This window comes from Callospermophilus lateralis, chromosome 15 (assembly GCF_048772815.1).
Source record: "Callospermophilus lateralis isolate mCalLat2 chromosome 15, mCalLat2.hap1, whole genome shotgun sequence".
NCBI classification, from domain to species: domain Eukaryota; kingdom Metazoa; phylum Chordata; class Mammalia; order Rodentia; family Sciuridae; genus Callospermophilus; species Callospermophilus lateralis.
In genome coordinates this window covers 50,575,576-50,599,391 of record NC_135319.1, presented here as the reverse complement: position 1 = coordinate 50,599,391, position 23,816 = coordinate 50,575,576, and the positions used below count along the sequence as shown (strand labels likewise).

The 23,816-nt window shown below is 52.2% G+C and overlaps 1 protein-coding gene across 1 annotated transcript in view; it reads left to right on the top strand.

The window, feature by feature from the left end:
- Positions 1-13,529: 13,529 nt before the first annotated feature.
- The window catches only part of Zcchc24 (zinc finger CCHC-type containing 24), a 54,083-nt gene continuing 43,796 nt past the window's right edge, over positions 13,530-23,816 (top strand). Inside the window, exon 1 of the mRNA XM_076834464.1 lies at positions 13,530-13,948. Within this exon, the coding sequence (XP_076690579.1) occupies positions 13,703-13,948 (246 nt within the window). The 5' untranslated portion in view covers positions 13,530-13,702. The remainder of the gene's footprint in view (positions 13,949-23,816) is intronic.

Sequence of the window (23,816 nt, the reverse complement as noted above, 5' to 3'; positions counted from 1 at the left end):
CGTAGTTTCTGGAGAGGACTTGGTTGTGAAGGAGAGGAATGGAGGGAGTCTAGAGCTGCCACACGACTTGGAGCCAGACCATCATCTGCAAATGTTCTCCAAGCCTGGCTTTTCACCAAGCCCAGGGCTGCACTTTGAGCTGGGACAATGGAGGGGGTGGGGAGCTGGTACGCCCTCTTCAACTCCAAGAGAGAAAAAGATGGTGGCTGGGCAGGGTCAAGGTCCCGGCACTGTCAGCTTGGGCTAAGGACAGTAACCCAGACAGGGCAGGTCGAGAGCAGGGAAGAGGAAGGTGGTGCTCAGCTCCTGAGAGCTACACCTGGTTTTGGTCAGCAGTCTTGGACCTGCTCCTTGTCAGATATTTGTCTCTGGGGATCTTCCCAGGCCAAGAAAGAGCAAGGCCACCTGAAGCAGGCACATTTTCTGCCAGTGGAGAGGGGCCATAGTGGACAAGCCTGAGATTCCAGGCTGCCCACCCCACTGGGCATTAGCTGAACTCAATACATGTGATTTGTCATCACTGAGAGAGCTCCCACCATATGCCTGTGCTGGACTCCATGACACCCTCTGTCCAGGGCCTCAGCTCTGGGTCTCCAGGCTCTGGGGTTTGGATTGGTGCTTCAGTCTAGTATCCCTTTGGGAATTATGTCATATGATGATGGGGGCGGAGAAGTTCCCTGATGTTACCCGTAAGCTGGACTATCAGGGAAGCCAAAGGCCCGGGAACCTGGAGCTCTGGTATCCAAGGGGAGGGGAATATGGATGTCCCAGCCCCAGAAGAGAGAGGGAATTCATCTTCCCTCTACACTTTTGTCCTACCAGGCCCTCAGTGGGCAGGAGAATGCCCGCCCACATTGGTGAGGGTGGATGTTCTTTACTCAGTCTACTGATTCAAATGCTCATCTCTTCTGGAGACACTCTCACAGACATACTCAGAAATGATGTTCTACCTGCTATCTGGGCACCCCTTAATCCAGGCAAGTGGACAATTAAAATTCATCATCATGTTTCTAAAGATCTAAGGCAACATAGAACGGACAGATAAACGGAAAACATTGATAAACTTGATAAATATTAATAAAGCTTGATAAACAGAAAATATTATTATTAACTACAGAGCCAACTCTCCATCCTGATCTTACTTTTTTGTCTTCTTCAATCTCCTCAATCAGCACCTGAGCCCAGATCTCTGTCCCGAAGACTTGACTAGTTTGTTAGTCCCAGTCGTGTTCACCTGGAGTCTTGAGGCACCTCAACTGTCTAAGCACCTCTGTGCTGAACCCGTCTCCCCAAGAAAACTTGCTTCCTCATGGTTGCAGTCTCAGGAAGACCCCACCATCCAGCCAGTGGCTCAAGTCAGAAAGCTGGGTGTCATCCTAGAGCTTTGCTCTTCTAAAGTCCCCATATCCAGTCGGTCAGCAGACCCTCCTGGACACCTCAGACCCATCCTGCTGTCTCTGCCCATGAGCCATGTGCATTGAGGGTCGCCTTAGGGCTTTCCAGGCACTTTCGCCTCACACACTACTTCCTCCTGTCTTCTTAGTTGCTTTCCTACCAACTCCTATCAGGCTTTTGCCTTCTACATACCCCAGGCTCCCCTCTTGAAGATCCCCAACGCCTCCACAATGCTCAAGCCCACAGTCAACACCTGGGCCTCATCTTTCCTGAGCCATCTGCAGCATTTGACCTGAGACACCCCTTCACTTATCCTCCAAGACCCTGCCATCGCCTGATTTCCCCTGTAGCCCTCAAGCTGCTTCTTCTTCGTCTCTCTTGCTGAGACTGTGTTGGAGTTTCCTAGATCTTAGTTCCTTTTTACTCTTAAATTTTTTTTAGTTTTAGGTGGACACAATAACTATATATATATTTATTTTCATGTGGTGCTGAGGATCAAACTCAAGGCCTCACATGTGTTAGGCAAGTGCTCTACCACTGAGCCACAACCCCAGCCCCTAGATCTTAGTTCTTAACTCATATTTTCTACCTATAAGTTACCCCACAGTATCCTCAGGGGAATTTTTTCAGGTCCCCCAAGACCACCAAAATTGGCAGATGCTCAAGCCCCTTATATGAAATTACACAGTGTTTGCATATGGTCTATGTGCATCTCTTGTATACTTTAAATCATCTCTAGATTACTTAAAATTACTATACTTATAATGATATATTCTATACCTAGTACAATGTAAATGCTTTGCACATAGTTGTTCTAGTGTGTTGTTTAGGGAATAATGGCAAGGAGAATAAGTCTGTCCATCTTTAGCACAGATGCAGGGTTTTTTTTCTCTCAATATTTTCAATTTGCACATGATTATTTTCATAGATGGGAAATCCATAAATATGAGACCAATGGTTCTTACTCAATAGGGGATCTCATACTGTCCCGTGGACCTAAATCCTGTCTATATGTTTGTATTAGTCAGTTTTCCACCGCTGTGACAAAATATCAGAGATAAACCAACATTTAAGAAGGAAAAGTTTATCCTGGCTCATCGTTTCCAAAGCTTCAGTCCATGGTTGTTTGACCTAGTTGCACTTGGTTCCGTGGCAAGGCAGAGCATCATGGCGGAAGTGTCAGATGGAGAAGAGTTGCTCACCTCATGGTGGCTGGGAAGCAAAAACAGAGGGGAAAGGGCTGGGCTCCAAAGACAGCCTGCCCCCCAACAATCTAACAGCCTCCCATTTAAAGTGGTAGGAACCACTTCAAGGTTCCATCACCTCCAATAGCACCACAGCCTGGCAGCCAAGACTTCCACTCCTGGCCTACCGGGGACACTTCACCAAAGCACAGCAATGTGGACGATTCCGGGCTCTAGTCCTGAGCTTTCTTAAGTTTTTGTATCTAACTGCTTCTCAGTATCTCTGATCAGCTGTCTAATGAACATCTCAAATGAACCATTTCCAGAACCAAGCTCTCCTCGTTCCTCAAGCCGCTTCTCCTGTGACCCATCTTTCCCATCTCAGGGAATGGCCACTTTCAGTTGCTTAGGGGAAAAAAATGGTGTTATCTCTAATGCTTCACAAGGAATCTGTCAGGAAATCCCGTCAGCTCTACTCTAGAATCTGTCCGGAATCCACACTCCTCACCACCTCACCAGCGCACGTGCTGTTCCCGGACACCGTGATCTCTTGCCTAGATTCCCACGGTGGCTTCAAAGCAGCATCCATACTTCCGCCCCAGCCTACACATGAGCTTCCAGGGTATGAAGGCTCATGTCTGCCCACCCAGCACTCCCCACGCCTCTCCTTCCACTCTCAGGAAAAGCCACAGTCTTTACAATAGTCACAAAGCTCTCCACAGGCCCCTAACTCATCACCTCCTGCTTTTCACCTGATCACCCAAGTCCTACTCTACGTCCCACCATGTTCCACCTTGAAGCCTTTGAACTTCCTGATTTCTGTCCTTGTTATGGTCTCCTCTTGATGTCCCCAGACAGTACTCCCTCCCTTAATTCAGGTCCCTACTTGTCACTCTCTCAGAGACGCTCTCCCTGACTGCCCCATTCTAATAACTGCTGACTTTTCTTATCCTACTCTCCTGCTCTATTTGTGTCTTCTCCTTAGTTCTCATCCCTACCTTCTTTTTTTTTTTTTTTTTTTTTGTGTGTGTGCCAGGGATTAAACCCAGTGACACCTAACCACTAAGCCATATCCCCAGGCCTTCAGCCCTTTTTATTTTTTCTTTTGAGACAGGGCCTCACTAAATTGCTGAGACTGGCCTTGAACTTGAGACCCTCCTGCCTCAGCCTCCTGAGCCACTGGGATTACAAGCGTGTGCCACCATGCCTGACGTACTCATCACTTTGTAATATGCTATTTATCTTATAGATTTACTTGTTTATTGTCTAACCCCTCCAAAAACATGTAAGCTTTCTGAGGGCAAAACTTTTTCTGTGTAAACTTTTATTTCTAGAACCTTAACTAATACTTGCATGAAGCAGGTGCTTGGTAAGTTTTTGGTGAATAAGTAATTTCTCTCTGGTCTCCTACTGGCTGGGCCTCCCCTCCAGTCTGCTTCATGCTACAGCCAGGGGGCCTGTCAGAAACATACATGACCGTGCCTCTTCCTCCCTTAACACCTGTGAGTAGCTCCCTGTTTCCCAGCCCCAACATGGCCTGGGTCCTGCCCATGTCTTCAAGTCGTCTCTTCCTGCTCCACCCTGAAACTCTATGAAAATTTAAACACACAGACACACTCACACTCACACACTCACACACACACTCACACACACTCACACACATACCCACACTCACAAACACACACACTCACACACTCATACATACTCACACACCCCCCACACACTCACACATACACTCATACACACACTCTCAAACACACACTCATACACACTCACACACACAAACACACACTCACACACGAACTACTCTGCCCTTATGATACGGATCTCCTAGTCTGAATCAACAAGACCCTGGACAAGCACAAATCAAACCAGCTTGTTGTCATTCATTATGTGCAGTAGGAAAGACTTCAGGGTGGTAAATTTGAGAGAGCTGAAGGGGCCTCCATTCATCAGAGTTGAGCTGAGCTGTGGGCCCCTTCCCAGACCCTGTTCCTGACACTCAGAGAGGCAGGTATTTCTGTAGGGCCTGGGGGACAGGGTGAGGTCCTTCCTCTCTGTCCTTCATTCTATTCTTAAAGTTTCTCCCCAGTATCCTCATCTCAGAACTGGGTGAATTCAGGAATGCTGACCAGGAGACTGGAATTCCAGGGAGGCTGGGAGCCTGGAGCAGGCGAAAGCTCTGTCTGTGGCTGCACTGATGGGGCAGGTGTGGCCCGAGTGGAGACTGGCCAGAAGGGTTCTGCCTTTGCTGAAACTTGGTCTGTGGCATTGGGCGGTCAGATGGCAGGGACCGTTCCTAACTCAGTTCTGTGAATCACAGTCTAATCACTCAGCTGGGAACAAAGGAAGTGAGGGTGGATGTAGAGGAGGAAGAATTCAGTTTAAACACATCTGAAGGCATGTGAAATGCCAACAGGAGAGAACACACTTTCCTATTTCTGCTATCTCTAATAAGAGTACAAATTTTGAACTCAGAGTTAACAATAGCGATGTGAATTATTTATCTATCCATTCTTCCTTTCTTATTAGCATAAGAACCCTGTTGTTAGATAGGCACATTAAGTCTGGAGTACAAGTTTACATCTCTCATATTCCCTTGTAACTAGCTATGGCTTTGTGACTAAGTTCAGGCTTCCAAGTTATCAAGGTACAATGGCTGGAGCTCCAGCAGCCATTTTAGACTATGAAGTGACTTGAAGGAAAGAAGCCGGTGCATACAACAAGGAGCAGAAAGCTAGGAACTTGGGCCCTGATGACACCTGCAACTTTCACACTGGCTTAGTATTTCTCTCTTGTATGAAAGTAACCTATCTCCATGCTACTTTCATGTAGCATTTCAAGAGAAATGCTGGCATCTGGCCAGAGGGCAAGAGAAAGTGTGGGGTGGGGGGTATTGGCTTTTATCACAAGCCTCCTCCCTCAATAGGGATATTAATCTATCATTAATCTATGATTAGGCTGAGGTTTTCTCCTATGTGAAAATGGACCTATTTGTTATTGATAAGAGTTCCAGTGGCCCTTGCCCAGTAGATATCCGTGGAACCTGTGACTATTTCCTTATTTGAAGAAAAGGATTTGCAGATGTGATTAAGTTAAGGCTCTTAAGATGGTACCATCCTGAATTACCCATGTTGCCTTAAATCCAATGACAAGTGTCTTTTTAGGAAATGCACAGAGAACAGGTATAAAGTAGAAGAGATGATGTGACCACAAGGACCTATTGATGTGGCCATAAGGCCACAAGTTAAAGAACATCAATAGCCACCAAGGAGCTAAAGGCAAAGGAACATCCTGCCTAGCTGCCATGCTGACACTTTGATTTCAGACTTCTGGCCTCCAGAGCCATAGACAATGATTTTTGCTGTTTTCAGCCATCAAGTGCGTGGTGATTCGTTATACCAGCTACAGAAAATCAACATGAGTCACTGAGACAATGCAAGTGGCTGAGGTTCCTCAGGGAAGGCTCAGCATCCTGGGAGACCAACGGCTAAGGCTGGCAAAGGAGAGCCTGCCCAGGAAGCGGCCAGAGAGGAAGAAAGCAGGTGATTATAGGGAGAGATGAGTGCCAGTATCAAGCACCACTGAGGCAGAGCCGAGGTGTGGGTCAGAGCCAAGAACTGGACCATTTAAACACCAGGGAAGGCAACTTTGACTTTCATCAAAACATTTTCAATGGATCAGTGGGTGCAGGAGTGGGGGCAGAGATCTAGGGATGAGCGGGTGTTGGAAACAGCCCGGAAACTCTCCCAAGTCTGAGCGTGAAGTGATAGAACAGCTAAAGAAAGCAGAAGGATTCTTTAGATGGTGGAGACTCAAGGATGCTCAGTTGCTGATGAAGAAACAGGAGAGAAAGGAAGGTTGAAGATACGGGGTGACTGCAAAAATAAGGTTCCCAAGCTCCAGAGGAGCCCTCCTTCTTCCAAAAATAGATCCCACTACAGGTGAGTAACAAAGGCTGTGGCAGGATGTGGAGGGACCATCCATCCAGTGGCTTCTATTTAGTCTTTAGCATGAAAGATAAGCTCACCTGCCCAGAAGGATGAGAAAATGTTAGGATTGAAAATTGTGAGAGGGAAAGTGGGGGAAAGGTTCTAAATAGGCTTTGAGAAATGCAAAGAGGCAGGGGAAGGCTGTCTGAACTCTGCTGAGGGCCAGTGGAAGCTGGAAACCAAGAATTTGGTGGCCCCAGCCTGTGTCATTGGGCAAAGGTATCCAGCATCCCTTGATAACCTAGGCCAGTCCAGAGGAGAAAGACACTGGGTGAATTGACACCGGAAATTCTGCAGGCATGTGGGACACCAGACCAATGGGACCAGTGGGAAACTAACAAAAGTGATTGACTAGGTGTACCAAGACAGGTAAGGTGGATGGGCAAAGAAGAAAATGGGGTAAGGGAAGCTGGTGGCTGAGCTAGACAGAGAGGAGGTCAAAGGGAAATGTTTGCATTTTTAGTGTCAGAGATGGAGCAGTTCTGAGTGACAAAGCCCAGAGCATGGTCAAGGGAAGTTCAAGGACCGAAGTGCAGGGGAAATGACAGTTCCAGGAGATGAAGCAATTAAGGAGCTAAGCCGGGTTGGGTGGTGATAGGTCATCACTTATTTTATTGTCCACTTTTGAAAGTGAAGGGAGGTGTTATTAATGCATCATCCACCCCAGAATAACCGGCGTAACTCTAGACTGTCCTAAGCAAGCCGCATGGTGAGCCTGGTGCTTGGCCTCAGGATGGAGGAAAAGACAGGGCCCTGGAGCAAAGCTACTAGGGACAGGTGGGACTGCAGGCAGCTGAGCAGAGCGGAGGAAGGTGGCATGGCCGCCAAGAGGCTCACCAAGCGAGCTACTCAAGAGGGTTGTTTTAATCTGTATTGTGCTACTGTAACAGAAAGCCAAAGACTGGACACTTTATCAAGAGCAGAATTAGATTTCCTCACAGTTATGGAGGCGGGGAAGACCAATAGCAAGATGCTGGTATCTGGCCAAGCCCTCATTCTGCATCTTGCAGTGAGGAAGGCCAGAGGGCAAGAGGGGGGAGGCGCGGAGGGGTATTGGTTTTTATCACAAGCCCTCTCCCTCAATAGGGACATTAATCTATTCATGGGGCAGAGCCTTTGTGACCTAGTCACTTTTTTTAATGGAATAGAACCAAGGAGCTTTTAAATACTAGGCAAGTGCTCCACCACTGAGTTATACCCCGAGGTCCTAACCACATCTTACAGGTCCCACTGCACAACACTGCTGCACTGGGGATCACATTTTCAACCCAAGGGCTTTGGGGACACATTCAAACATAGCCAAAGACAGATATTCAGTGCACAGTGACTGGCCCTGATAGAGCCCCTCTAAGTCTCTTGAGTTGTTCCAGAACAGATCTTTCAGTCTCCTGTCTCTCAGTCCAAAGGCTTTCTGAGTTTATTCATCTGTCCCTTAAGTAAACAGAGGGCCTGCTCTGGTCCGGCCCTGGGTGAGGCTGAGGAGCTTATAGCTCCTTAAGGAACTCACATCCAGCGGTGCTGGCTGGGAAGCAGAGGCGGGGAGGGAGGACGGCTATTTTCTGAATGTCATAGTACCACGTGCACCCCAGAGTTCAGTGTAAAAGGGGGAGTATCTGATGGGTGTGTGAGGGTGGAGGTGGGGTCATTTCCTCATCAGGGTCTTAAAGGGTGAAAGGAGACTGGCAGGGAGGACTGAGTGAGGCTCCTCTTCCCAGGAGGGGGACCAGCACATGCAGAGAACAGGAGCAAGGAAGCCCTTGTACCTGTGGGGAAAGGCCAGCGTCTCACGTTGCTGGAGAGTGGGGCGTCCATGTGGCCTGGGGCTGGGGACCAGGGTGTACCTGCAGTTTGGGTAGAGAGGTGGTCAGGAGTCAAATACAGAAAAGGTGGTATGCCCATCAGGCATTTATTCAAGGGGACGGAAAGACTGTAAGTGGAAAGGAAGGCCACAGGTGACCCAGGAAGCAGTCTCCACAAGCTGGCTTCCCTTCTGTTTTTTTTTTTTTTTGGTGTAGATAAGGCTTTCTCAAAATAATGTAGATCTGCCACTCCACTTTAGGGTGAGCATTTTAATTCCCAAATCTCAAACAGGCATCCCACAAGCTGAAATATAGACGAATTCCAGAATGATTCCTCCCAAGCACCATCCTCCACAGAGGAACACACTACTGTTTGGCTGCTGTCCTGGCCCTGGAAACCTGGGGTCCCCCACAAGGTAAGGCTTGCTGAGAGGCCACTAGGAAACTGTATATGACATGCCCCTCCCTTCTTCCCTCCCTCCCTCCCTCCCTCCCTCCCTCCCTCCCTCCCTTCCTTCCTTCCTTCCCTCCTTCCTTCTTTTTAGAAAAGTGGATATAAAATTGGAAGGAGGGGAAGAAGGAACTGCATGCATGGTTCCAGTGTGCAGAAGAGTCTGTCCTTATTCCACTGGGTTTCTGAGGATGGCTGAGAGCCTACTAGGCCTGCTCTTGGGACTTTAAGTAGCCAGAAGCCCAGGGGTCTGCAGGTATCCAGGCCACACACAAGCCCTAAGCCCTGACATCCAGTCCTGCCCCTTGTGCCCACCTCACACCATCTAGCAGCCGTGGATCCACATAGGCACTCTCTGAGGCTTCCAGAGACAGGGTCTTCAGAGGATCCTGCCCTCCCAGCATCATCCTGGGGTTCCAGCAACTTCAGGGAGGCCAGTGTCACACAGCTAGAAATAGGGAGCAGTCTCCAAAGACACAGGTGGCTCCCCACCATTCAGAACCTGCATGCAGTGGCAGGCTGAGCTCCCCTTCTGGCACTATCCTAAAAGCTGGTCAAGAGCCCGGGGGTGAGGGCCTGGAGTGGTCAGGCCGCCCTTATAGTGTTGCCATCTGGGCTTTGCAAGACATCTGGGACTAGTGAGGGTGAAATCTAGTTGGTATTCACCAAACTGTGTGCCCTGGCAACAAGGGGCTGCCTCTGTAACACACCAAGGTTCTGTGCGGTGGCACTGGGTGTAGTATAACTGCTTTTCTAATTCTGAGTCATGATGAAGATTAGCATGTGCCCTGGAAAGGTGGGCAAAAGGCTGATATGGCAAATACATTTCATCTCGTGGGCCCTTGTTCGTGGTGACCAGGAGTGCAGCGTCCAGGAGGAAGATAAGTCAGATCCGGGCAGGAGGTCTGCATTCAGCATGTTGGTCCCTGGTGGGGGAGGGGACAGGCGCTGGCAAGGAGCGTATTTGCCATTTTACCCTCTGCTGTAAGCTGATACCTTCTGTGTCAACACACAGTCCAAAGGCACCTAATACCCGCCCAGGCACAGAGGACAGGGAATCACAGCCCTGCCGGGGTATGCTTTGCTGTTTCCTCCTGATGCAGGGGGCAAAGGCAGTTCAAGTAGGTGGGGGATTCCTTTGCAGGACACCTCACCATGAGGTGTTTTCCAGAGAAAGAAGCAGCATGGCTTTGCACGGCTCTGCTCATCTCGGCGGCAAAGGCCCAAATTGAAGGCTGATGCCCTCACACAGATGGCCCGCTTCCTCTTCTCCCTCAAGCTTCTCCTGCCCCTTCACAGCCAGAGCTCTTGGTTTGAAACTCCACCACATGCCTGTCAAACCTGCTGCCCGGGCAACGTAGAGGCAGACATATCCCTGCTCCCTCTTTCCCATCTCCCTAGATAAATGGCTTACTACTATGATTGAAATGACCGGACCACCCTTCCCTCAGCACCAGCCCGCTGCTCAGATCCTCCTTCAATCCTGTTAGTCCCTGGAGAAGTAAGTGGGCATGTGACACACATTTTTATTTGTTGATTGGGCAGAGATCTGCTCAAGGACACTCGCCCAGGTGTCTTTTCTCCAATCATCTGTACCCATTGTCCTATTCTGGGGACTGAGTGATTGGAGTCACCAAAACAGCAGGCAGGGACTAGAGGTTCACTTGGGAGGCTCTTTCCCACCTTCAGCTGTGAGGTCAACACCTGGGACCAAGGTGTACTTGCAATTTGGGTAGAGAGGTGGTCAGGAGTCAAATACAGAAAAGGTCTTGAATGCTATGCCCATTCTCTAAATGGACAGGAAGGCCACAGGTGACCCAGGAAGCAGTCTCCACAAGCTGGCTTCCCTTCTGTTTTTTTGGTGTAGAGAAGGCTTTCTCAAAATAATGTAGATCTGCCACTCAGCTTTAGGGTGGGCATTTTAATTCCCATCTCTCAAACAGGCATCCCACAAGCTGAAATATAGAAGCCTCCTAGGAGCCTGCCAGATTGGGACCCACGAAGGAAGAACTAGAATGTGGTTAGAAGCAGGTGGCTTAGCCATTAGATTTAGTGGGTGACCCTGGCAAAGTCCCTTTCTTGTTTGGGTCTTTGTGCCTCCTTCTATGAAAAGTGAGGAATTGGGAGAGAACCTCTGACATTTTTTTCTATGCAAGCTTTCCCGGTTTGTACATGATAGAGTAGGAAGGCATAGAGTCTAGGCTGGCCCAGTCCTCTGGCCTGGTGCCTAGTTAATCACACCCACCACCCCCATCCCATAGGACATTTTGTCTCTGGAAGAGCATATGTCTCTAGCAGTCTGCTGAGAGGCTGACCTCAGGTCAACCAGTTGTTATCTAGGCCAACTGCCTGTAAATTGCTCACATTAATTGATCACCTACTGGGTACAGAGCTCAAGAGTTGAGCAGGTTTTCTGTGGTCAAGAGGAGAAGAGTACCAAACCAAAGAAGCCAATTAGGCTTCAAAGGGGAGCTAACTGGCCTCCCTTCCATCCACCCCTCTCCACCCCTCCATCCAGTCATCAAACCAGCTCATAATTCCCCACCATCCACTATCTGTACACCAGTGTCTGTGTAGGAACTATGGGAAGAAGGAGGAGAGAAAGAGGCAGGGCCCATTAGCGGGGTCCCCAGGTATGACAAGTACCCTCTGAGGACAGGACAGGACCAGAAAGGCATCTTGCAGTCTCAAGCTGACAAGATGATGGAAGTATTTTTTTCTGCCCAGCACTTTGGTTCTTCACCAATCCTATCACTATCTATTTATTGTCCTATACCTGCCTGGTTCCTGAAGGAATTTGGATTTATAATCCACACTAGGGAAAATTTTCAGCATTTGACATAACATGGCTACCTTCATCCAGAAGATAAGCAGAGTGGGGGCAGAGTGGGCTCCAGGATGGGGCTGGGTGACTCAGGGTCTCCTCTGGGCTTCCCAGCTGCTTGCTTGTGCAGTTGGAAAATATCACCTCTTTGAAAAGCAGTTTTCTTTTTATAAAATCTAGGGAAGATCTGCACTGTGGCTCCCTTCCCTCTATCTTTGGGAGCTCAAAGACAGTAGCAGAGTTCCAGAGATGACCCCCAATATTTCTAAGATTAAAATGGCTTTCACACTTATTTCCAATAATCTTGTAACTCCTCTTGAAACGAACAGGCTTAACACTGTGATGTAGATGTCTTTGATGAATAATACTGAGATATGATTGGTATATGTGTTATCATTTGCCTTAAAAATTGCAAATTGTTTGATAGACAAACTCAAAAGATGGAGATCTGAGATCAAAGGTGTTCTTGGTTGTTGGGACTGGGTAGCACTTGGTCACCACTGAAAGTCATTCTGGTCCAAGCATCCATAGATGTGCTCAGCTGCCCTGCCTAAAAGGTAATGGGAGAAATCCTCCAGGAGCGGAGGGTCTGGTGGAGAGCTGACCTGCAAGATACATTTTTGGCTTACCAAACCAGAGCTGGTAAACTCACAAATATCCCCAGCGTTAGCATTAGGGCCATCCCGTTTTACAGAGGAGAAAACAGGCTCTCTTGCAGTCAGGCGTCACTCTGAGGTCACTCAGCTGGAAGGTGGCCGAGCTGGCACTAAAGGCTGAGGGAACGGCTCCAGAGCCCTACTGGAGGTGGGAGAGGTGACTCCGATCCCTGCCAGGAGGGCAGTTCCGCTGCGTGGGCTCAGTGAGGCTGAACCTTGCTGCTAGGTCCCCAGAGCTAGCGCCGGTGCTAACTACCCGGCTCCTGAGAAGGCTAAAGCCTGGGGGCTTCGGGAGGTGTCAGACCAGGGCGGGGCTCCCCCAGGCGAATCTTGGTTCAGGAGAGTAACCGGCCCCACGCTGGAGTCCTGGCGACTGGCCAAGGGACTGGGGCGGGTTGAGAATAGCGCCGAGGTGGAGGAGAGGGGCGAGAAGCGAGGCGGGCCCACAGTCGAAATAGGAGAAGGGAGAGAGGGAGGAGGGAAGGGGGCGGAGAGTCTTTCCTGGGGCAGGAACCCGGGCCCCCCTTGGCGCAGCCGGCCCGCAAAGCGATTCTGCAGATGGAAGGAATTAAGTGGGAGGGGAGGGTCCTACGGTGATAGCAAGAGAAGGGAAGTAGAAGTGTGTGTGGGTATGCGTGTGAGAAAGAAAGAGGGGTGAGGGACAGAGAAGAAATGACCAAACTGGACAGAAGTAGAAGAGACGGGAGAGGGAGAGAGGAGTCCGACGGACAGGGACAGAATAACCGAAAAACAGATCAACAGCGAGAAGAGAGACACTGAAGAGAGAGAAAGAAGGAAAAGCAAGTGAAAATGAGGTATTTGGAGAGGACTCGAAAAGAAATGGAAGAGAGCGGACAGTAGAGATTAGGCGGGGCAGTACCGAGCGCCAGTGGCGGCCGGGCTGGGGGCGGAGGGCGTGTGAGGGGGCCGTCCAGGGGCGGGGCCTGCGCTGCGCTACATGTGTAGTTGAGCCTCCTTTCCCCATTCTCCCCACCCCGCTGTCCCATATTCAATGAGACAGCCAATGGAGGACGAGGACGGGGCGGAGTCTCTGTGGACCCCACCCTGGGAGCGGCCGCCGGAGGGGTCAGCACTGAGGCAGATAGCGGATCGCGGGCGGGGCGGGGAGGGGCGGGCGGCGAGAGGGGGCGGGCCCAAAAGTTTCCTGCCCAACTTTCGCTGCCTCCTTCCTCCGCCCGCGCGCGCCCCGGCTGCAGTCGGGGGGAGGCGGTGGCGGCGGCGGCTGCGGGCAGCGCTCGGGGCGCAGGGCATAGGACGCGAGGCGATCGCCGTCGGGGCTTGGGCGGCTGGCAGTGGGCACAGGCTCCCCGGTGCCCGCCCCTCCGCTGGGAGGGGGGCGCGAGCGGGCGGCCGGGGAGGGGCCGGCACAGCCGCGGCAAAATGAGCCTGCTGTCGGCCATCGACACGAGTGCCGCCTCGGTGTACCAGCCGGCCCAGCTGCTCAACTGGGTCTACCTGTCGCTGCAGGACACGCACCAGGCTAGTGCCTTCGATGCCTTCAGGCCAGAACCGCCCGCCGGCGCCGCGCCCCCGGAGCTGGCCTTCGGCAAGGGCCGCCCGGAGCAGCTGGGCTCGCCCCTGCACTCCAGCTATCTCAACAGCTTCTTCCAGCTGCAGCGCGGAGAGGTGGGTGCCCCCGCGCGCTCCCGCCCTCCGCCCCACTGCGCCAGACCGTTTCCTATCTGCCCGGCTCTTCCTGGCCTGGCCCCGGCCGGCTCCTCATTGCCCGACCGGGTTTGGCTCGACTTCGTTCAGCTTTGCCAAACTTGCCGCCCGAAGTCCCTGGGGCGCCGGGAGCGCGTCACCTCCCGTCAGAGAACGGCTGGGAGCAGCTCAGGCCCGGGCAGGGCCCTCCCGCCCCCTCTCCCAGCCTGGGAGCCCTGCTCGAAGCAGGCTGAGGCGGGGCAGGGGGGGTGTCTCCGGATTCTTTCCAGACAGCCGGGGTGCGGCCGGGGCGGGGAGCCCCCTCCAAGTGACTTTCCCTCGCCCAATCCTATACCCCTCCTGGCGATCGCGGACTGAGACCGAGTGCAGATTCTGCTCCGAACTCCTCTTGGAAAGGCCTAAAATCTTTCCTCCTCGACCTCCGGAGGTTGCCGACCCCAGGGGCGCCCTGGAGAACAGTGACTCGCCCAGAGGGTTTTTCCTGCTGTTCCCACACAGGGACCCTCCAGATCCATCCTTCAGCTGCTTGGCCCTCCCCCAGCCACATAGGAAGTGGTTTTTGAGGGCTTGACCCCGCAGACTGCGCTGTCCTCTGCCCTCCCAGCCTGGAAGGAAATGAAAGGGAAATCCTTAGAGGGAGTGGGGGAGGACTAGATAGGGGGAGCAGTTCCAGCTGCCCAGCGCCTTCTCCAGAAACCTGGGCCGCCTATGTCGCAAAGTCTGCCTGTTTGGTGGATTCAGTTACAAAGTCTACCGGGCAGTGCCTCTTCCCCAGCTAGATAAACACACAGATAGCCATGACCTCTTGGAACCTTTTGAGGGGTCTTCTCCAGAGCCTCCCCAGATTCCACTCCTCTCTCCTGCTGGACTTCTCATGCACTCCCCACTTACTCCAGCCTTATTTGAGAATTGCAGACAACCATCACTGGCTTTCAGTTGTCCATCTTGTGGCTACTGTCTGCAAAGAAAGGTGCAGAGGTTTTGGGGGGCCATACATGAGGGTCACTTTCACTTTCCTTCTAGACCTGGAGAGTCAGAGTTCTGAGAAGGTTGGGGAAGAGGGCCTGTTTATGCCAGGGAGTGCCAGGGTATATGGAGGAGGCAGAGGGTCACCCTTTCTGGTCTCATAGATGTGTTTGGCCATTATTTACCAGGGGATTCATGGACACATAAAATCCTGGCCTAAGGCCAGCACCTCCTGAATTGCTCTGTGGACCTGTGTGACTAGAACGGGTGTGGGGAGACTGAGCATGGTAGAGAGAGATGAGTCTGGAAAAGCCCCCTTTGGTACCAGGCATCTGTATGCCAGAGAGTAAAGCACTCTCTCTGAGGGAGGAATGGCAATAGGCTGGGGATCTTTCTTGTAAGAGACTTTGCCGCCTCTCAGGGAACTGGCTTCAGGTACCAGTGACTTCGGAAAACTGTGGAGTGATTCCTCAGTGCCTGGATGTTTCCCGTTGTTGATTCTCTTACCAAACATTTTTTTTTTTCAGCTCTGTGTGGGTCCATGGGGCTTCGTGGGCACAGGCTAGTGGAGGCCACAGATCAGTAGGCAGATGAGACAGTGTGTGTGAATGGTGAGGAATTGGGTGGGGAGCCATGGTGGCAGGTGATTGAGTGGCGGTGCCATGATGGCAGGGGGTGAGTAGTGGCGATGGGTATGTGCCCCAAGAGTGTCTTATTCAGGGAGAAGATTGTCATTACCTGTGGGTCAAGCAGGGTCCCTTCTCAGTCCCTACTCTCCTCCCTCTGTTCCCACTATATGATGGCCTTGTTCTCCACATGTGGGTCTCTGCTAAGTGGTCCTGGGAGTTTGGGGCCCTTAGGAGTCCCCTGTGGGAGTGGGATGTTGTGCCTCTTCTTGGAAATTTCTGGCCTCCAGGATCCCAGTGGTAGCTCAGTGAGAGCTGTCTGCTGTTGTTTCCGTGACTCAGTTTCCCCATGAAGAGGCCCAGCAATGCGGAAGAGCAGATAAAGGGCCAATGGTGGAACATTCTTTCATGACTGTCTTCAGGGAGCTTCCTGACCCTCTCTGGGTCTCAGATTGCCCGTCTGTTAAAGTTAGTCTCTTCTGTCTCCCAGGGTGGTGTGTCTGAGACTGGAAACCTGTACAAATGAGGGAGAATGTGCCTACAGGGGGGCTGGGCTGGGGAGCCCAGAAGGGCTTCTCTTATGCTCACAGGCCAGTGGCTTCCTTGGATGGGATAGAGGGCTGTGCCTGCAGATCCGGAAGGCTCTCTTGGCTTCACGCTCCCTCGTCCTCATCCCCCCTCCCACTGCGCCTCTTAAACCCTCTCAGAGCCCCAGCTGTGCTTTGGGGACAGGCCTTTCCTGCATACAGGGCTTAGCTGGTGACCTAATATGGCTTCAAAATAGCAACTGGCTGAGAAGGCAAGAAGAAATACCCCCCACCTCAATGCCACCATGGGGCTAGTCAGAGAAGCATCAAGTCCTGTGTGGGCTGGAGGGGACTCTATGAAGGGACCTAGGGGCCCAGAAACGTTGCCATTCTGTGCAAGGCCTGGCAGGCCTGGTGGCAGTGCCTGCGGATGTGACTTGCATGCTGACCGCTGACCACAGCCTGTCTGCGCCAGCCCCTTTGCCAAGAGCCCACCCCCTCCTGCACCACCCCCAGGCTGCTCCCACCACAATAGCAAAACACCATGAATGCAGCTGGCATGGGGGGTGAGGACATGGGGGCACAGAAGCCCATTGTACCCCTGGAACCTCAGCCATGGAAGCTGAAGATAAGCCAAGGGTTCTGAGTGGCACTCTGGCCCTGGGAACAGAAAGGGAGATGGCAGAGTTCACATGTAAGTGTAGGGGCAAGTACCAGCAGGTGACCTAAGGCAGAACAGGCACCTCATACAGTTTCTCAAAAGACCTCTGGGTCCACACACCAGGTCCCGTGAATCCTCCGTTTCAGAAACCTGATCTGTGGTAACAAGTATGTCTTTGGAGAGTGACTCGGGCCTTGGCTAAGCCCCTCCTTTCTCTCCAGGTGCCCTGGAAGGCAGTTCTTAGGAGTGGGGGTTGGGCTGCATGGGGGTCCTCCCTGCCAAGTTCTGTTTGGAATTTAAATTCACAGCAGTGTAGGGACTGTGGGATTCTAGTTCTGCAAAAAGTAGAGTTAAGCATTACTTTTGAGTCCCTTGGAGTCGTACCCAGGTCCTATCCTGGCTAATTCTTGTACCCCTACCACCACCACCATACCAGGAACAATATGGCTGTCCCTCTCTGTTCAGTTTGGATTATCAGGGCAGCCTTTTTCTTTCCCTTTTCCTCCAGGGACAGAAGTAGCTGGGAAGCATAACCCTACTGTCAAGCGATCTGTACTTTGTGAGTGATGGGGGAAGGGATTTGGGATCAAATTTGTTTGGAAAACACCATGCTGTCTTTTCTTGGATTCATACAATGCCTGCTGGCACTGTCCTGAAAAATCCTACAGAATAAAACACAGTAACCATTCTTCAGCCCAGCATTTTCCATACCTATTTAACCAGAGAACATCTTTGGCACAAGACACCTGCCAGTGTTCTTCTAGCATCTCCAGGCGCCGGAATGCTCCAAGGAGCCAGACAGCTCCTTCCTCATTGCATAGATCCAAGCTAGGAAGCTCTTCCTGGAGCATAAGTTTGGGAGCCCTCCCAGGTTCTAGCATCATCTTCTTCAGCGTCATAAGTCCCTTCCTCTTTGCCTCTATGGTCCCTCTGTTGGAAATTTGGGAATGGCAGCAAGGGAGTCATGGGCACCCCAGGACCTTTAACGGTTCTGCAGACACAGCTGAGAGCCCTTAGAGGAGCAACTATACTGACCTGCTTTAGAAGGTCCTACCTTTGACACTTTCCCCGAGAGTTTAAATATGTCACCAGTGCCTGCAATGGATGGAGATGAGCCAAAGGGCCACCAGTGTGGATATGTGAAATGAAGCCACACTTCTGCCTAAGGTGGAAGTTTGCCTGGCAGGGGCTGAGAGTGGTCTCCAGGGACTAAGATTGATTCCCAGCAGCCTTTGTGGTCTCTATGGGATAGGTGGGAAGGGAGTCCAGGGCTGGGGAGGAATGGCCATCGTAGCCCAGCCAGGAGCTGGGAAGCTGATCAGTGACTCAGGCAAGGAGGCCTGCACTTGGGAGTCTGTTGGCCAAAGCAGTCTGACCCTCCTTCCACCAGATTTACTTGACTGGGCGAGCACAGGCTAAGAAGGGGGCCACCCCTCATAGGTCTTCTGAGTCAGGTGGGAGGGAGGAAAGCAGGCAGCATTAGTAATTTGTAATCAGCCAGGTGCTGTTGGTGGTCTGTACTCAGGTGGCACTTTAATCTGGGCATTTCTTTCCTCATAACTCCCATTTGATAGAAGGCAAAATTGAGCCCTGGCAAATCATCTAGCAAGCCAATGGCAGAGCCAGACCCAAACCTCTTCTGGGTTCCATTCAGGACTTGTGTCTGTGGCTCAGCCTGCAGCTGGTCCCCCGGTTGGCTCTCATCCAGATCATTCTCTACCCTTCCCCTGCAGGGCAGGCAGTAATCAGGGTCTCTTGTCAAGCCGTGGTGCCTTTGACATTTTGTCCTGAATCCTTGAGGTTTCAGGAGAGGTGGGCATAGTTGTGGGTGCTGGGTTTCTTCCCATGTCCTTTTTCCTGGCTTAGGAAAAGCAGAGGAGATGGACACAGGGAACATCTAGTGCTTTTGTGCCTGTACCGCAGCCTGTGCATGGCAGGCTTGTGGTCCAGATGGGGAAACTAAGGCACAAAACTAACAAAAATGATGCATCCAGAAAGTCAGCAGCAGACCCAGGGCTGCAGCCTAGGACCAGGACACCTGCTGTGCCCTGTGTGTGTAGATGAAGCACACTCAGTCCTCCTCTGGCCAGCCTGGTCATCCCCAACCCTTGTCCAGTGGACAGATCCAATATACTTCTTCCTTTTAAAATATTTTTTTTAGTTGTTAATGGACATTTATTTTATTTATTTATATGTGGTGCTGAGACTCAAACCCAGGGCCTCACACGTGCTAGGCAAGTACTCTACCACTGAGCCCCAGCCCCAGCCCTCCAATATACTTCTTATGGCACAAGTGGATGTCCTTCTTCCAAGAGGCTTTGCCCTCCCTCCAGTTGCTATGGTCTGGGGACAGGTGAGTTGTAGCTATTTCTTCTAACACAGCATGTCTTAACAGCTGGTCTTGTGGTGCAGTAGGCAGCAGGTGTATCTAACTCAATAGCTAGATTGTCAGCACTCTGAGATCGGGAATCTTGTCTTTTTCCACTTAGCAGTTCTAGTATCTGATGCTCAGTGAGTACGGGTACTATGGATGGGTGGGTGGGTGAAGAGAGGACTTGAAGCCTCTCCCCTTCTCCATGTTCAGTCTTGACTATGTGAATGCTCTCCTTAATCTCTTAGTTCCTTATTTCAAGTAGGAAATGTTTACTGATCGTTTGATTAATTGGAATGAGCTGACTTGGGAGTTAGTGAAGTCCTGCCCCAGAGGTGTCCCAGCAGAGGCACAGATGACTGATAGTCCTGACCTTGTTTGGGATGGACTTCTTTGAGAATCTGAAGACAGCTGAAGTCCCTGTCGTCAGCACAGGGCACAGAGCACCAGCATATGTGCATGCGTGTTCATGCGGATTCATGAGTGATTTCAGATGGAGTGGGTCATGGACACCCTCATGTGACCATGGATCCCAGGTCCAGGGCCCCTGCTGTAGAGGCTGCAGACCTCCATGATACCTGGGACTGGATAAATATCGGGACCCTTTCCAGTCCTGGGATTCTTATTCATGCTTTGTGCTTTCATTTGACAAATATGAATAGAAATGAGAGGCACCTGGTCCCCAGGGCAGAGGTCAGAAGAGTCATGAAACACAAGTACCTGTCAGGTGCATGGTGACCCTGGTGGGGGCTGGGGGAACCAAAGCAGGGAAGAGAGCGACCCCTGAGTCCTTTCTGCTTTGTCCTGCTGCCGCTGTCTGCGCCCCTGTTCCTGGTCCTGTCCCCATTTCTCTCTGCCCACTTCTCTCATCAGAAAGAGCTTGTCCGTGTTGATTAGGTCAGAATCTTCTCATGGGCACTGGCGGTGCCCAGGGAGCCGTGCTTACATGTGCTGGGTGAGTGGGCCTCCAGGAGGTGGCGGTGGCCAGCCCTGCCCCCTCCTGACCCTCAGGTCAGCTTTAGATCTTAGAAACTGAAGATCTGGGGCTGGGGCTGAGTGTGGCCTCTTTTCAAAGGCTGGGAAACCCTCATTCAGGCTGTGGTTTTCCTTTGGGCCCAGAGCTGTCTCTAGTCCCTGAGGCCAGCCCATGGCCACCTGCGGGTGTGTCCTGTGCACTTGCTTGACTCCAGACCGGCCCTAGGGATAGAAGAAATGCAGGTCCCCTTGGGAGAAGGGGTGAGTCATTTGTGAAATGAATGATGTCTTGTCTGAAGCAGGAGCATGGGTGTGTGCGCGCTGCGGTGAGGGGCATGGGGTGGTTCGGGGGAGTAAGAGAGCGTGGTCTGCTGTCAGAGGAACCTCCTGTGAGCTGGGGCAACTCAGCTTTGCTTCTGCCCGGCTCTTTGGCACTGTCCTGCCCACATCCAGGCCCTGGGCACTGCAGGGCTCGCCCTCGCCTTCCTGCAGTGCTGCTCCCCAGCTCTGCCGCTGTCCCTGCTGTCCCTGCTGTCCCTGCCTGTCTCTCGACCCATCTCTGTGCAGCTCTTTTCCCTGTGGGCTGCTCTCAGAGACCTCCTCCCACCTCTGCCAGCTCCTGCCTGCCCTCGCCTTCCACGGCGCCCTCCCTCTGTCCCTGGGGTACAACCTCAGCTTGGCAGGCACGCTCTGGTGAGGCCTGGAGTCAGCCCTGGAAATCTCTGCCTCTGCGCTTCATATTCCACAGTGCAGCCACCATCTCTGGGGTCCAAACCTCTCAGGCAGCCCAGAAAAGCTGGTGTCTCATCTTGCCAGGGCCAAGGGGCTTAGCATATGATGTCACACCTGGCATTTTCCTCTGGCTCCCCTTCCTGTAGGGAAAGCCAAGCCTCGGAGGCTGCGTGGAAGCTGAAATATAATAGGCCAACACATATTGGCTGTGTTACCTTGGGCAAGTTACTCAGCCTTTCTGAACCTCAGTTTCCAGCTCTGTACAATAAAACCAACCTTGCTCATCTAAATGTGTTCTTGCCAGGCAAAGGGAAATGAAGGAAAAGATCTAGTTAAGTACTCACACTCCGTACAATTAGAACAAACTGTAGTGTCATCTGATCTTACCCATCGTCAAGTGAGAACCTTGGAGAAGTCCCAGTAACAGGCAGGAGTGTGATACTCAGTCCCCCATATATGATGTAAGGCCCCCAGGCTTTCTGCTGCTAGCAGATGGGGTCACTGACCCAGGGAGGAAGGAGATGTGGCCTCTTTTCAAAAGCTGGGAATAGCCTGGAAGCTTCCACCCAGCATGTGGGGCTGATGTCCAGCAGTGCCCAGAGCAGCCCAACCAGTTCACGAAAACTCTGAGGCCCAGCCTAAAGCCTTCAAGGTGTTACCTCTCCAGGCCAGTGGGGCTCTCGGGCCCTTCCCCAACTTGGACTCTGCTGCACCCAGGACAGTAACAGGTGTAAGGAGCAGCAAAAATCATCTGCTCCCTGGGGTGCAGAAGACACAGAATCTTGCCTTCGGGGACATCCAGCTTTCTGGGACATGAGGAGACATGAGATCAGAGCCTTGGAGTCAATTGCAGGCAGAGTCAGGGCAGGATTGAGAGTCCAGGGAGGTCCCTGGAGGAGGACAGCAGCACACAGGCAGCAGGGCCTCACTTTGCACCCCGTTCCTGGAGCCTGAGGCCGGAATCGAGGGGAGGGCTGGGTCAAGGCCACAACACTGGATGGGAGCCTGACCTGGAGCTAAGTCCCAGGGGGGCTTGAGTGGAAAGGCTTTGTGGGAAGCAGCAGCGCGTGCAGAGCCACAGGGAGAAAAGCAGAGTTGTCCTGTGGGGACCCTGACAGGGCCAGTTGGCCGTTTTGCAGAGGTGGGATTGACTGATGGAGGCTTCTGTGCCCGCTTTGTCGACCACCTGCAGATGGCAGGCTGGGTGCCTTCGGCATGTTGCACTCTGGGACATCCCTCAGGACCTGCTGTTTGTACCCAAAGATCTCAGGATCGTAGGGGACAGTCCAATGTGCCCTCCCTCCTTCCTGCTGCTCTATTTTATGTTTTGCAGATGGGAAACCCCAGAGGCCAGGCCCTGACCTCTGCTCTGTCCGGTCCCTGCAGGCCGGGAAACAGCTAGGACTCGCCTTTCACCTCCATGGCCTGAGCTCAAGCTGGGCTTTGGAGAGGAAACCACCCGCTGCCCCGCCCGCCCGGCACTGGCTGCCCTGTATGGCTGAGTCTGCCTCCCTCTGCTGCCTCTCTGGGCCTCAGTTTCTCCCTCTGTAACATGGGAATGAAGTCAGGTCGGCTGAGCACTCAATCCGTTCAGCTTATAGGTGGTGTTTGTCTTGAATTGGGCTAGGGACTGAGAGCTGCACAGTCCCTGGGGACAGACTGGAGGACACTGGAGGTCGGGGAGCCAAGAGGACCTCCCTTCTCTGCCTGTGGAGGTCTCTGGGTAGGGGTGAAGCTGTGACCCTGCGGTGGGGTGGTGGGGGGTTGAGCTGCCAGGCCAGGGCAGCCTGCTCCGAGGCCTCTGGCTGCCCGGGATGCCCGAGGGGCCACTGTGAGCAGGGGAGCATGGCCACAAGGTGGGGCCAGGACTTTTTTCCAGGGTGTAATTAGTGCACTTTTGGACATCCACCGAGCTTCCCCTTCCTCTTGACATTCACTGCCCAAACAGATCTGATTCCTTGCTTAAATCTTCTCCGGAAAAAAAAAAAAAAAGAAAGAAAAAGAAAAGAAAGAAAGAAAAAGGAAAATGGGGGAAATAAGAGAGTTGTTATTTGTGAAATTGCACTTCCCAGCCATGAGGGTGAGTCACACCATTTGGAGCCTCAAGTTTCTTGTTTGGATGAACTTTTCTCTAAGGGGCTGGGACCATGCTGGGCTCCATCTGGCTGATTGGGGGTGGGGGTGGGGGTCTGCAGGTCTGCAGAGAGCCTTGGAGAGAAGATAAGGAGAGGCCTGAAGTTGAGAAGTCCAGGCTCCGGAGGGGTGGACCTGGCTGCTGGCACCAGAATAGCTTGGGGAGGTGGGGGGAAATGCAGATTTGGGCTGGGGGAGGGGAGAGCAGGGAGTTAAAGTCTGCTGGGTGCAGAGTTTCAGTTTGGGAAGATGGAAATGTTCTGGAGGTGGACGGTGGCCACGGTTGCACAACAGTGTAAAGGCTCTTCATGCGACTGAACTGTGCACTTTAAAATGGTGACTTTGGTCATGTGTATCTTGCCACCCAGTGAAACATGCAGATTCTGGGCCCTCCCATGCCAAGTGGCTGCTGTGATGGGTCTGACATGGGGTCCAGAGAACTGTTTGTGTTATAGGTTTCCCAGGCCACCCAACACAAGTTTGGACTCACTCATTTAATCTGTATAATGGGGACAGTGACTCACAGGGTGTTGGTGTTTCCAGTGCTAGAGTGGTGAGCGTTTGGCATGTCACCATGATGGAGTCTGAAATCCATCTGAGCCCTCCCTGCACCCTGCAAGGGGATCTCCTACTGGGCTTCTACAGAGAGGGGGCCCTCAGTCCCTGGGGTGGACCACTCCATTTTAGGCTCATCTGAAAAAGGAAGAGGCACTCCGGGAAATGCTGGCTGGTGTGGCATTGTGTGCTGTCCTGGCTGTCCTGATGAACCAGGCAGTGGTAGAGCGGAGTTGGGGTGTCAGGACCCATTGAGTTCTGTGTTGCAGTCACTGTAGGATGG